The sequence below is a fragment of the Aureobasidium melanogenum genome (genome assembly GCF_000721775.1).
Source record: "Aureobasidium melanogenum CBS 110374 unplaced genomic scaffold scaffold_2, whole genome shotgun sequence".
Classification (NCBI taxonomy): Eukaryota; Fungi; Ascomycota; class Dothideomycetes; order Dothideales; family Saccotheciaceae; genus Aureobasidium; species Aureobasidium melanogenum.
Genome location: NW_024470054.1, coordinates 876,921 through 890,649, shown reverse-complemented (window position 1 = coordinate 890,649; position 13,729 = coordinate 876,921). Strand labels below are relative to the sequence as shown.

At 50.3% G+C, this 13,729-nt stretch overlaps 7 protein-coding genes across 7 annotated transcripts; 4 read left to right on the top strand and 3 right to left on the bottom strand.

The window, feature by feature from the left end:
* Positions 1-1,414: 1,414 nt before the first annotated feature.
* M437DRAFT_39307 (DEAD/DEAH box RNA helicase) lies at positions 1,415-3,310 on the top strand (the record flags this gene model as incomplete). The annotated part of the gene is made up of 3 exons (XM_041019986.1): positions 1,415-1,774; positions 1,831-2,386; positions 2,436-3,310. 3 exons carry the CDS (start codon positions 1,415-1,417, stop codon positions 3,308-3,310), a joined length of 1,791 nt encoding a protein of 596 aa, XP_040883567.1.
* A 1,128-nt stretch (positions 3,311-4,438) lies between these two features.
* On the bottom strand, positions 4,439-5,239 carry M437DRAFT_81031 (uncharacterized protein; the record flags this gene model as incomplete). Its single annotated transcript, XM_041027474.1, has 1 exon — positions 4,439-5,239. The coding sequence occupies one exon, from the start codon at positions 5,237-5,239 to the stop codon at positions 4,439-4,441; it is 801 nt and encodes a 266-aa protein (XP_040883566.1).
* A 260-nt stretch (positions 5,240-5,499) lies between these two features.
* On the bottom strand, positions 5,500-6,351 carry M437DRAFT_39195 (uncharacterized protein; the record flags this gene model as incomplete). The annotated part of the gene is made up of 1 exon (XM_041019961.1): positions 5,500-6,351. One exon carries the CDS (start codon positions 6,349-6,351, stop codon positions 5,500-5,502), a length of 852 nt encoding a protein of 283 aa, XP_040883565.1.
* Positions 6,352-6,873: 522 nt separating this feature from the next.
* M437DRAFT_81029 (uncharacterized protein) lies at positions 6,874-7,545 on the top strand (the record flags this gene model as incomplete). The annotated part of the gene is made up of 2 exons (XM_041027473.1): positions 6,874-7,111; positions 7,169-7,545. The coding sequence occupies 2 exons, from the start codon at positions 6,874-6,876 to the stop codon at positions 7,543-7,545; spliced, it is 615 nt and encodes a 204-aa protein (XP_040883564.1).
* A 961-nt stretch (positions 7,546-8,506) lies between these two features.
* M437DRAFT_72104 (NAD(P)-binding protein) lies at positions 8,507-9,489 on the top strand (the record flags this gene model as incomplete). Its single annotated transcript, XM_041025794.1, has 4 exons — positions 8,507-8,930; positions 8,980-9,101; positions 9,158-9,328; positions 9,382-9,489. 4 exons carry the CDS (start codon positions 8,507-8,509, stop codon positions 9,487-9,489), a joined length of 825 nt encoding a protein of 274 aa, XP_040883563.1.
* A 1,182-nt stretch (positions 9,490-10,671) lies between these two features.
* M437DRAFT_39053 (uncharacterized protein) lies at positions 10,672-12,087 on the bottom strand (the record flags this gene model as incomplete). Its single annotated transcript, XM_041019942.1, has 1 exon — positions 10,672-12,087. A coding segment is annotated over one exon (1,416 nt), but the record flags the coding sequence as incomplete, so codon positions are not given.
* A 353-nt stretch (positions 12,088-12,440) lies between these two features.
* M437DRAFT_39004 (NAD(P)-binding protein) lies at positions 12,441-13,710 on the top strand (the record flags this gene model as incomplete). Its single annotated transcript, XM_041019932.1, has 4 exons — positions 12,441-12,554; positions 12,607-12,833; positions 12,896-13,496; positions 13,549-13,710. The coding sequence occupies 4 exons, from the start codon at positions 12,441-12,443 to the stop codon at positions 13,708-13,710; spliced, it is 1,104 nt and encodes a 367-aa protein (XP_040883561.1).
* Between the last annotated feature and the right edge of the window lie 19 nt (positions 13,711-13,729).

The window sequence follows — 13,729 nt, the reverse complement described above, 5'->3', positions numbered from 1 at the left end:
CACCTGCAAGCGTGATGGCTCTAACCATGGCACCAGTTACTGTGGCCCTCAGCAGAAATGTGTTGACAATCTTTGGTCTGTCTTTGAGCTGCCTTGCTCGCAGATACCTACCTGTACCTCTAGATGAAGGACTACTAGATGCCTGGATCTCTCTCGACCCAGTATTCAAGTATTCAACCGAGATACATGAATAGTGCAAGTAGATGCCCATTAATTCCCACTTTATCAACCGCAGACGTTGCTGGACAGTATAGGTATGTACTGGTGCATCAACTCTTCGCCCCTGTCCCCATCTTGGACAGTCAGAAGTAGCCCTTCTCCCACGTCGAGGAGTATTCGTGCGCCAAGTACAGTGCCATGAGGGGTATGGTCAACCCCATGCTTGGTGCTTGTATTTCCTTGCTCTTTCTCTGCTTGGGCATCTTCCTTCCTTGTTTCGACGAAGAGAAGCAAATGGCAAGTCGGCTTCGACCGAGGAAAACGTATCCGGACACTTCGATGCGGCAGTCAGCAAATTGAGAGAAAAGGATCAATTTCCCTACTCACTTCTGTGCTGACAGCAGTCATCAGTCAGTATCTCAACGAGGTAGACGTTTGCTTGACGAACGCGGCGCTTGATTTGGGAAGCTGCGGTTCGCCCAAGCGTCACTTCTTTCTTCCAGACTTCTCTTTAGGTTTCTTCCAACCTTCCACCTTTCCACTTCATCACAAACATTAGCATCCATCAAAGGCAGTGTAAGTCTTCTTCCCTTCTACCCTCTCGCTTCCATCTTCTCTCAACTCAATCCACCTTCCGTCCTCTGGTGCACGCATCCACCAACATTACTGACACGCCTTCCGCCAGCCTGCACACTTCTTCTCATCGCGCTTCTTCTCACCAGACACCCCACGCACTTGAGCCTGCGCTTTTTACTTCACGCATTTGTAAGTCACTCTCCCTCACTCCAAAAATTGTTCATCTTCTTCCATCCACACCAATCCCACTCATCTTTCCATCATCACCAACGTGCGTTCATCACACAGCGCACTTCGGCGCCTCAGTCGCTTGCCCATCAGCCACTGCCAGTTCACTGTACGCACTCCGACGATCTCTGATCCCCTTCACTCACTGTCACTTCTCCTCCATCTCGGAGCCATCGATTGTTTTCTTCATCGTGTTCCTTCATCACTTTTCTCAACCACTTTCTTACATCGCCTTCCTTCTTCACCCCCTTGCTTGATCACCACCTTACTTCACCAACATCTTACTTCTTCAACTTCCTTCTCCGTCTCTACCTTCTTCCATCAACTTCCTCTACCACTTCTTGATCTGTGTCTTCCATACACATCAAGCCTGATCACTCTACATCCATCTAGGTTATCAAGCATCTTTGCTAACCACTGCACCCACATCAGATCGTCACGCTTTCTCAAGATGTCCGACGCCGGAAACTACGACGCCTCTGTTGAGGTCTTTGGGCAAGGCCCTGCCCCTTCAGCTGTTGGCCCTAGCCCTGAGAATGTCGCTGCCATTCGTGCTCATGGCTGGATGGAGAATGAGAAGCTCAACTATGACGCTTTCAACGCTCCTACCTCGGAGACCACCCCAGCCTGGGCCGGCGCCGCTGCAGTCTACGAATGGACTGGCGAAGAGGGTGACATCGGACCCCCTGACGCTGAGCTTGAAGGCCAGCTGTTCGGTGGAGAACACAACAGAGCCGGCACTTCGCTTGATCACATCTTGAACTTCAAGGCCATCATCGACGGGCCCAAGCAGTACAAGCCCATTGACAGCGTTGGTTCCTTCCTCATCTCTCACACAAGCGACACATCGTGCTCACTTCTTCGCAGTTCGACTCCGCCGGTCTGCACCCCCAAGTCCTCGAGAACGTGAAGCTTTGTGGCTATGATCAAATCACGGTCATTCAAGCATACTGTGTCCCCATTATTCTGGCAGGCCACGATCTCGTTGCCGTTGCTCAAACCGGATCGGGCAAGACAGCCGCGTATCTTGTGCCTATCATCTCCAAATTGATGGGCAAGGTCCGCAAGCTCCAGGGACCTCGTCCTGCCAAAGGCTGTCGCGTTCGTGCAGAACCTCTTGTTGTCATTGTCGTCCCTACTCGCGAGCTCGCTCAGCAGATCTACAATGAGGCACGCCGCCTCTGCTACCGCTCCATGTTGCGCCCTGTCTGCGCATACGGCGGTATTCCCATGGGCATCAACCTCCAGGAGCTCGGAAAGGCTTGCGACCTCCTCATTGGTACGCCTGGCCGCTTGCAAGACTTGATGAATAAGCCCGACGTTCTGTCAATGAGCCGTGTAAAGTTCACGGTCATTGATGAGGCCGATGAGATGCTCACCAGCGATTGGGATACCGAGATGGCCAAGATCATGGCTGGCGGTGGTAAGTCATCTAGTATCTACACACTCTAAGCATATACTGACGTTACCAGATGCCAACGAGGACCCTGATCACGCGTACCTCTTGTTCTCAGCCACATTTCCCAAGGAATCACGCAAGGTGGCTAAGGCTTACATGAATCCGGACGCCATTCGTGTTCGCATCGGCCGTGCTGGTTCTACTCACAAGAATGTCAGCCAAGACATCATCTTTGTTGAGCGTAACATGAAGAAGCAAGCTTTGCGTGACCTGCTCATGTCTAGAGACGCCTGCCGCACTCTTATTTTCTGCAACAGCAAGGGTGGAGTCGAAGAGCTCGATGACTACCTTTACAACGAGGGCTTTCCCACCCTCTTCATGCACGGTGACCGTTCTCAACTCGAGAGAGAGGATGCTATGAGAAGCTTCAAGAGCAAGCAGAATGGCATCCTGATCGCCACAAACGTCTTCGGCCGCGGCATTGATGTTCCTCAGGTCAATCATGTGATCTGCTACGACCTCCCCGGCGTCGAGTACGGCGGCATTTCTGAATACATCCACCGTATCGGACGCACTGGTCGTATTGGACACAAGGGTCATGCGACTTCATTCTACAATGAACGCAACGAGGACCTTGCTCCCGCCCTGGTCAACATTCTTCTTGAAACCGAACAGCCTGTTCCTGACTTCCTCGAGCAGTTCAAGCCCGAGAATGGTCAGCCTGATTTTACAGAGGATGTGACTGACGATGAGGAGGAAGCTGAGCCCGGCTATGTCACTGCTGCTGGTGCCGATGGTTCGGCTGAGGCTCCTGCTGATGCCTGGGGCACTGGATCCGCTCCCGCTGCTGCTGCCGCTGATGCTTGGGGTACTGGTAACAATGCCACTGCTACTGCTACTACTGAGGCTGGCCCCTGGGGTGCTTCTGCTGGTGATGCTGCTTGGTAAGCATCGTCAAGAAGCGACAGACCCTTTACTGTACTATCTGAGCCGGTCTGCATCGAAGAGATGCTTCTTTCTGAGAGGATGGCGCTAGCGGCTTGAGGATCTTGAGAACTCTAGCTAAGTAAAAAGGATGAAAATTGAATTGCCTTTTCTTGTCATTTTACCCGTTCCTTAACTCACCATATTGTGTCGCTCATCACTCACAGCTAATCATTGAGGTGACAACTTCCAAATTTTGTGTTGAGCTTGTCCAGTATTTTGTAGCCGCAAGGTCGTGAAGTCATGTCGAGACCCCCCAAGTATGCTTGGTCATCAGTCAACGTGGCATGATGAAGTTTTCGACCACAATTTGACATGTGTTCATCTACTCGTGAGAGCGCTCATCTTTGCATGTCGCAGAAGTAAGAGGCAAACCAGAAGTTCTTTAAAGACTGTGGCTTATGGACTTGGAGCGATACATCTCCGTCTGATTACGAAGATGGTATGCAAAGGGAACATAGTGGTGTTTTGAAACAGATAGAAGATTTGAAAAGAACAGAAAGGTTGCCAACATGGTAGGTAGTCATGGCTCTGAAGGCTTTGTTTTGAAGCCGCGTCATCAAACAAGCAGATGCTGCACAAATGCTCGCAGTAGTCAAGCGAGGGGGTAGAGAGAAAGACATGATTCAGATGCCTTACTGGTATCGACATAGACACATGAGATTGAGACCATATCTAAAGGACGAATGATGCGACAAATACATGCAAGAGACAAGAGGAGATATCAAGAGTGGTGTGCGTCATACAAAAACAATCTTGAGAAGATCGTGGCTGTGGGCACAGAGAAAGAGGCATAGTGTTCAGAGACTTTAACGAAGCGATCAGCGTCTGTATCAAGTCGTAATTATTCTATTCCAAGTTTGATGCGCAAAGACGAGAGCGAAGGAACATCGAAAGATCTAATCACCTCCTCGTTACTTCACCGGAGGTTCAAGAAGTCGAATCCAGATCATCGATATTACTTTCCGATTGAAGATCTCCAAGACTCTAGGCTCTGAGAGGACGTGGCGGTGTCACGCTTTCGCATACAAATTTGAGAAGAAAATGCGAGTAGATCGTATCCCAAGAGCCTTGTATCCACATTGTGATCTTTTAGCAGCTTGCAAATGGATCATGGAGTCCTTCGGTCCTGTCCGCACATCTGTCGTGCAAGAGCTTGGTAGCCACTTTCTTTCTCTCTGCATCCTGGCCAGCCCACTTCGATAGCTGGTACATGTTCAAGTCCTTGTTCTTCTGTATGCGATCGACACGGGGCCGAGGGAACTTGAAGCCGCGAACAGTCCTTGAGTTTCTGATCCTTTCCTTTCGGTCGATGTGTTTGGCGCTGAGATGATATTGTTTGCGCGTGTCGGAGTCGAGCTCAAGGGCATCAAGGTGATTGGAGAGCTCTGGTTCCTTTTCTTGATCTTTGAGCTTACGGGCGTTCTTCTTGAAGGTGGGTGATGAGGTGACGGGGTAGCCGTTTTCGCGACGAAGTTCTCTGGCATCTTCTCTGGCGTCTTCGAATGTAGAGTCCTCGTCATCGTTTGTGCCGTCTAGATTCATGGCTCCAGCTTCACCATCTTCATTGCCTGGTCGCTTGTGCGAGGGTTCATAAGGAAAGGGCACTGGGTCAATGTACGTGAGACCTGTGCGAGGCGAAGGAGGGTAGTGGCGACGGTCCGTAAGCTCCCAGAATACAGCGCCTCTCAGATGTCTGGCGCGACGACCTCTTTTGAAACCAGTGCTGGGATGGCGCTTGCGATCTGGCCCCGGCAATGAGAGCTTGGTAGGTGTCTTGGGCGTTCTCATAACCACTTCAGTCTGTTCGAATCTGTCAGTCGCTGAAGAACGTGACTTTTTGGACGCATAAACTTGAGCAAAGCTGAGGAAAAGACCTACCGCAGAGGACATTGCTTGTTGCACTAGGGAAAAAGGAAACTGAAGGTTGAAATTGCGGGCAAAGTGATTTTTTGTTATCCTGTATGCTCGCGAAGAGGGCGCAACACGAACCCAATGTCTTTTGTTCAGGAACATCTAAGTCAGACAATCAAGCACAGTTAGCATGATTGTTTGCCAGCCTCTGTCTGACCATGGACCAATGAACCACACCAGCAATTTCAGCAACACCTACGGCCAAAGACACAGCTGCTCCAACTGTAAAATCACCCCAACTATTGCTCTAAGTACTCTGAGGTAGCGATTGACACCATGAGCATCACCACGAAGCCAAACAAGGGCCAAATGATCGGCCAGTACGGTCTCGGTTTCTTTGGCGCGGAATCAACATCTTTCAGCTCGACTCCAGGTGGCTTGCCTCTAATGTGACCGCGACATAGTGCTTTGCCGCTATAGTCTCTCTGACCTCGAATCTTGAGAGGCAAAAGAGCTGTATCAGAGCGGAGATCAATAGTGAACTCATATCGATGGGCGGAAGGAAGCAAAACGTAGATGACGGCACTGAACTCGGGGTTCTGGCGAAGAGTGCGTAGATGCTCGATGAGTGCTGGGAAGTCGTCATACACGCCACCAAAGCCCTTGGTCACGACATTCTCAGTATGGAACGAGGCATGCCAGTCGTTTCCAGGATGATAGACAAAGTAGACAGCATCCTGTGGGTCCACCGAATATTCTTTCTCATGTAACACATGCTGATATTCAATGAAGCGATGAACCGCACCAGCGAATTGAGTCTGGTAATGAATATTCTTCGTGATCTCAGTCACGTCGCTGAGGTTCTTCATGCTCTTGCGAACATGGTGGATGAATCGTCCCAACCTCCTGATCAGCAAAGCCCCAACCACGATGGCTAGCACAATGTAGATCTGAGTGAAAAGGAGAGTGGCCTTGGCATTGTAGATCAGATGAGCAAGGTCCTGTCCTTTGAGGTCTCCAGACAAGTCGACGAGAGTTGTAGCGGCTTGTTGGAAGGCGTCGAGGCTGCTATCCAGTCGGCCAGGTTTGATACCGTCCAGATGTTGCTTGACAGCGACAAAGAAGTCATCTGCTTTCTTGCCAAGAATCATTGTAGAGACTGACCCACCGGGGCTAGTAACCAGGTCAAGTCGTGCGTTGTTGCTGGGATTTGAATGGAAGACGGCCGTGTTTCCAGTTGAGAACTCTGAGATTCGCGTAAGGTTTGCGGAGCGTCCAGGCAAATTTCGATCGTACGAAGCTATTTCCGGCGTCGACGACGTTCTCAACACGCTGGGCAGACCAGGGTACGAGAAGCTTATAGGCAGCGCTATACATGCTAGAGTTGGACTATCTCCACTTTGGGGCTAGGGAGTGGGTCGCATCTGCATGAATGTGCATGTATGTGGCTGGCAAAGCCTGGAACAGCGGCCTTGGCAGGTACGGTGACGTTCCCCTGGTCGACCGTGCCTTCCTTCACCGACTGCCTGCAGTTCAAGACATATAACTCTGCTTGATCCTTCCGTCCAGAAATACAGCTTTTCATACTCCGCACAAGCAACTTTACGAAGACATCAGTTTCATCTCATCAATCACGTTCCATCAAACACATTACAATCATCAACCTTATCACAATGTATACCTCAATCAAGACTTTGGCCGCCGCCATTGTTCTGCCCCTTGTGGCAGCCCTCCCTCTCAACCAGCGCGAGGAGGCCGCTGTTTTCGACAGCAGCAAGCCCTTCGCCCTTCACACTGAAGTCGTCAATGGTACCTCGGCATTCAACGACCTAACTCTGACCTCCTTCCATACTGGTGCTGGTCAATCTACTGTCATAGGAACCAAGAACAGCAGCACGGCCATTGGATGGGGTAAGTCTGACCAAGGCCCTTTCGAGATTGTACACAGATATTAACGACAATACTTAGTCCTCTCGAACTCGGTTCTCCAGCAGCCCATCACAGTCAATGGAGCTCCTGGCTACGCTTTCAACCTCAGCCTCTTTGAACAACAACCCGTCTACTCCAATGCTCCTTCTGGCTATGACTACATCTCCCTGGGTGTATCTGGTGTACCTACCACTGGCTTCTACTTCAATAACTCGACTCTTGCCTGGTCTGGCTCAAACTCCACAGCTCCTGAATCTTTCGACGGCTGCTTTGCTCTGTGCCACGTCAACGGCACTGCCCCATACTTCTCACTCGGTCCTGAATACCAGCTGTTGTGGAAGACCAACAACGCTTCCAGCACTTCCTCCATCTGTGCCGATGTCAAGTTGATCGGAACCAACATCGTTGAGCCCTAGTGGTGGAAGCATACTCATGACAAAAAAACGGAGTTACGACATTACCTCTCCGTCTTACGAATATTCCTATATAAAGTTTAATGATAACGACCTTCTTACTATTCATTGCCACTGCAACATACTTGTGAAAAGTGACGAACTTACTGCAGTCATATACTGTGTGAAGACAGGAAGATTGTCCGTAGCTGGATGTAGTATATATGCTCGAAGAATGAGCCTCTGGACACTCGCTCAACCGATAATTGGGTTCGATTATTTGAACCCGATCAAGAGCTTTGCCATCAAGACGATATGCTAGGAGCTCTGCTATCAACCTTGATAGATTCTACACGGTGCCTTACAAGCTTGTCTATTGTCATGACTGTGCCGCACTATGGAGAGAGCGTCACTGTCCTCTACCAGAGGCTTGATATGAGCGTATGCAGTTTGCGGGTCTACAGACGCGCAATTTTGAGCTACAGATACGTAACGATGAACAAGAGAAGCGTATGCATGCTCTGGAAACTGCCGCCGCTGCTTTCGCTGGCATTGCTGCTGGTACTACTGCTTTCCTCTCTCCTGCTTCCAGTTCTTAGTGTATTTGTTGACCGTTTTTACTCCTGCTCTTCATCTTTCTGCTGTCATGACGTTGATCGTACGTCCTTCGCAGAAAAATATGGTTGAAAGTGGAAGAGAATGGCTTTTGAAGTCTACTCGGATTGCTTTCTCCCGAACTGAATCGCGATTGCCCCGCCAGCCCTGAGCAACCCCACCATCAATCCATCGAAGCTTCCTAAGGTTCATGTCAATACACAAATTAGGCTGAATACCAAGGTCGACTATCTCCCTCTGCTATCTGTATCGTCATGCTTCTGCTTCATCTCTTTTGCAGCTCTCGTAGCACTCTCAGCCTTCCCAACACTTGACATCATCTCAACAAGCAGCAGACACCAAATCAAACACAAATCGACTACCACGCAAGATGTCAATGACCCTCGAAGAAGCTCAGGCTCCTCGCCAGCCCAAGCCCGTCCCCTCAGGTCCAGACAATGTCCTCGAGCAGTTCAACCTCAAAGACCGCGTTGTCGTCGTCACAGGTGCCGCTGAAGGTATTGGCGGCGCCGTCGTAGATGCAATGGCCGAAGCAGGCGCCAATGTAGCACTCTGGTACCGATCCAACGACAAGGCCATCGCAAAAGCCGAAGAGCTAGCAAAGAAGCATGGAAACAAATTTAAGGCATATCAGATTGAGATCTCAGACCCGGACAAGGTGAAAGAGTTGGTTGCCAAGGTCGTTGAAGACTTTGGAAGACTGGATGTCATGGTTGCAAATGCTGGTATGGCCATCTCGAAGCCCATCTTGGAGACCAGTGTCGAAGAGTACAAGAAGCAGTTTGCTGTCAACGGTAAGTGGAAGTTATCCGGCGCAGTCGAACAATGCTGACGCAGTGGTAGTCGATGGTGTCTTCTACTGTGCCAAATATGCTGGCGAACAGTTCAAGAAGCAGGGCAAAGGCAACCTGATCATCACATCGAGTATCTCAGCACATATCGTCAACGTTCCTGTTGACCAGCCCGTGAGTCTACAGGGCCTGTACAGTGTCATGCTCTACCTCTCTGACACATGTTCTAGGTCTACAATTCCACAAAGGCAGCCATCACTCACCTGGGCAAATCGCTAGCTAGAGAGTGGCGCGAGTTTGCTCGCGTAAATATCGTCTCACCTGGCTTCTTCAATACCAAGATGGGTGCTGGAGAAAGTGTCATCAACGAGGCATATCGCATGACTCCAATGGGCAGACAGGTGTGTATCTTCCAGATTGTTGGAGCGAGAAATTGACTGACATGTTCTATCAGGGTGATGTTCGCGAGATTAAGGCTCTCTACCTATACCTTGCCAGTGACGCTAGCAGCTACCAAACCGGTAGTGACACTGTCATTGATGGAGGCTACATCTTACCTTGAGAACATAGCATATACCCGAAGGTCAATAATGTACATACAGCAGAGCTACGCTGATTACGACCGTACGAAGCAAAGGAGACATGTCAGCCGACCCAGTCAAATCATGCATCGTCATATGAGCATCAAGCACGAAACTACCATCAGGCAGCAAGCATACACATGACCCTGTCGACGATAGATTGATCTTCAGCCGTCAACGCTCAAGATGTGCATTCTTCAACCTTTCCACCGCCTCTTTCATCATGCGACACGCAACCCTTCACATGATTCATATCCACTTGCCTTCTGACAGCCCAAAAGCGGAGTCAACCTTCCGCTTCACGTTGTAATCCCAAGATCCACTTATACCCATGCTATCATATCCGAACTCCTCCATATCGAGATCGATGTAATCATCAAAGAAACGTCTAGCAGCTGAAAAAAACGATTTGACCAGTGATTAGAGCAGCAACCGGTGAAGGCAAAAAAAGGATATTTATAACATCGTCGTCTATGAGTGACCTTCTCAGGTGGGCAGTGCTGGTGGTGGGATGATGAGGATATGCACGTCCCGTTATGCCAATCTCATTTCCCACCGGGCAACACGTTTAGCTGTTGTTCGTTTGTCGGGATCACGATCGTTTTTTTTTTCTCTTGCGCATGATGTCGTGGTCTCTAGAGTTTCAGCTGGTCGTTTGTATCCGTTGGTGGATCCTTGATGGCGTAGAGTGGCGTGTAAAGGTGTGACGTGCTAGAGGGATGAAGGTGGGTGCATGAGAGTTGGAGGTGTGAGTGATGGCTCGGACAGGGTTGTACCCTCGACGATGGTTTTTCAAGATGATCATGGGATATTTGCAGCTACGACAGATCTGTGATTCTAGACGGTGCCTAATATGGTATCGATGATGGTCAAGAATCGGACAAAGTCTTGAGATACATGATTTTCGGTATCTATGGGAGTTCAAATCGGATATAGAATTTCGCGGTCGGCTTTGCAGCTTGTTCGAAGCCAGATCAACGAGACTGCGTGAGCTACTTTGCACAAATACAAAATATATATTCGATTGAAATGATATACCGATCAGAAAAAGATGGGACAAGCGGAGCATTCGTCAAAGCGTTATACTTTCTTATTTTATACTACTCGCACATTCGTATATCGACGACTGTCTCGTGAGATGGAAGCCATCAGTACTAGTCATCCTATGACGGCACGTCCAATTCTTTGGCTAGCTGACTCTGTCGCGGCCTTCGTCGGACCGTCTCCTCGTTGTTCTTGTTATGTCTTTCCCTGCTCCTACGCTCTCTAGACCACTCTCTCTGCTCGGCAGCCCTGAGCTCTTCACCAGCAGCCGCTAACCTTTCCTCCTCGGTCATCAATTCCTCTGGCTTGGTCTGCCGTGAAGCCTGCCTCGAGGGCTTGGGTCTTGCGGCAGCAGCAGGTGATCGGTCAGTTCGAATGTCGCGTTTGTTAGTAGAAGGATCTCTGCTGCGCTCGCGATTGCGCGATTTGGATGACGAAGCCACGGCATCCATTTCTGCATCTGACACTACGGCATCCTCAGGAAGATCATCGGTGCCTCCACGAACGTTCTTCTTGCGCGGCCAGAGAGAAGGTAGAACAATTTGCTGGAAACGAGGTTCTACACAGCGTTCATCGAACCAAGCGTGAATACGCTGCTCGACCAGTTGAGCGATCTTGGGTACGTCTTGCAGACGGGCGCGTGAGCCAATTAAAGAGTGGACAGAGAGGTCCAAGCGGTAGTCGTCCAGGAAGGTGAAGGTTAGTGTGGTAGGTGAGGATGATGGGTTCGCTGAGGAAGACTCGGATTCAGTGGTGGGTGCGTCTGGTTGTTGGGAGGGTGTAAAGGAGAGCGAAAGAGTGCCAGAAAAGCGGACGACCGAGACGGCTAGAGCGACGGGCAACACGGCGGAGAAGGGCTTGGGATAGTTCAGGACGAGTTTTGTCTCGATGCCCAAGGTGACGACGTCTGACAGATCGACGTCCATGCGTGCTTGCAATCTGCTCTCGCCCAAGCCCCCTCTATTTGTGCCCTTTTTGGCAGGCATCTGCTTGACAGGTTGGCCGTTCTCATCAACGGGAATGACCCTACAATTGCTGAATATAGGAAACTCTTCTCCCAGCGAGATCTCGGTCACCTTGATCTCATCGATGAACTGTGGTCGGTGTCCGCCATTGAGGGCGTTCGTAAGGGAGGTTAGCACGGCATCACCTTCTAGGGCATCTGCACGCAGCTGAGAAATTGTTTGGGCGATCAAGACATTGAACCAGTCCAAGCTCTCGGGCTGGTGTCCATCGACATTGTAGTAGGTCTTTTCCAAGATCTTGTCTGTAGTGAGGACCGCGCCGCCAGAGATGTTTCGTGGAGCGAGCACAGCAGCAGAACTGCGTTTTCGTAGACGGAGGTCGGAGAAGGAGCGACGGCGCAAAGACGAAGCGTGCGAGAGGGTTCGTTGTCGGCGGAGGGCTGCTCGTGTTGCTGCACGACTGTCGGCTGACGGAGGCTCACCGAAGATGAAGAATTTGATCAGGAATATCAGGATCAGAGCCAGTGTCAATTGGCCTAGCACGAAGCCTTGGGCGAAGGATGCACTGCTCCCAGACTGAGCAGCAGGCGTCGCGGCTATACCAGAGTCAGTGACGTTGTCTAAGACGCGATTGAAGAGGCATACCGTATGCCGCTTGTTTTGCCTTTGACATGTTCCACCAGCTTCCTCCCTTTTACTCAATGACTCAGGAAAGCATGTTCAATTCTCAAGTCGCGAGAAAGATATAGTGCATGACGCACTTTTGGTCTTGTCGATAAGATGGAAGCCAAGAAACCCCGACAGCGGGCAGTTTACGCGGGGTCTGACAAATGGTTCGTCCTACCTTATGATATAGCACCATAGATTGTTGTTTGATATTTAGGCTTCCATCACTCTTTCCTATATATCAAACTCCGCATCGTATGCCTACTTCTAGAGACTACCCCTCTCCGTCAACTGCGACCTCTGGTCTAACCTTACCTTCGACATGTGATCCTCCCGGAGAAGAGAACCCTCCCACTCAAAAAACATGGATCGTCTGTTTGACACTGCCTTGCTTGAATGCTGTATGCTGATGAGGCGTTACAGATCTTTGGTGCTACTGGCCACATGGGCCGCTCAATTGTCAAGACGTGTCTTTCTCATGGCGACAAGGTCACTGCTGTCGGCCGCATTGGTGAGCATACGCTTGAGCAGATGCAAGGCTGGCACGACTCTTGTCTCGGCCTCTTGTGCGACGTGAGGATCTCTAAAACTGTCTCATCTGTCATGGAGAACACAATCCGCCATTTTGGCGCTGTGGACGTCATTGTCAAGTCAGTACTGCTTCTCGAATCTTTCTCTGATGCCCTCGATCTCATCATTAATTTCGACACAGCTGTACTGGATATGGTGTCATTGGAGCTTGTGAAGACCAGGACGTTTCCGATCTTCGTGCCCAGTTCGAAACAAACTTCTTTGGCTGTCTCAACATTGTCCAGCAATCACTTCCCTACTTTCGCAAACGCAATGCAGGCCGATATCTCATTTTTTCTTCGACTTCCGGTGCACTCGGTGTCCCGGGCCTCGGTCCCTATTGCGCAACCAAATATGCCGTCGAAGGTTTGATTGAGAGCCTGCTCTATGAGGTCGATGCTTTCAATATCAAGGCCACCCTCGTTGCCCCAGGTCATCTCCGTCTCGACGAGCCCACGGGACTGGACGACAAGGGTTCGGATTCAGCTGACAAGAGCCGCCTTCCAACCTATGGCCATTTCCTGGTCAAGTCGCCGTCTCAGCCTTACGAGAGCCAGAATGCTCCTGCCGCGCATGCTAAGCGCGTGGTTCAATGGCTTAGCAATCAGCAGCCCACAAGTGCTGTCAAGAGCGCCGAACTTACCTGGCAATTAGGTCATTGTTCATTTCCACCATTGCGTCTTCTCTTGGGCAGTTTCGCCGTCGAAAGTATTCGTGATCGGCTGCGATGCATCATAGAGGAGGTGAGTGATCCATCAAATGCACTACTACACATCTATTGATAGTCTTGTACAGATCGAAGATTGGAAACATCTAAGCTTTCCTCGCGCCGAGGATAGCAGAGACCAGCAGACACCGCAGCCTGCAGGGGAGGACTCGACGTCACAACAGCAACTGACACCAGGCGATGAAATTGCAGAAGTCGCAGATGGGGACATGGAAATCGACGAAGGTTGAAGCCATACCGATAGAATTT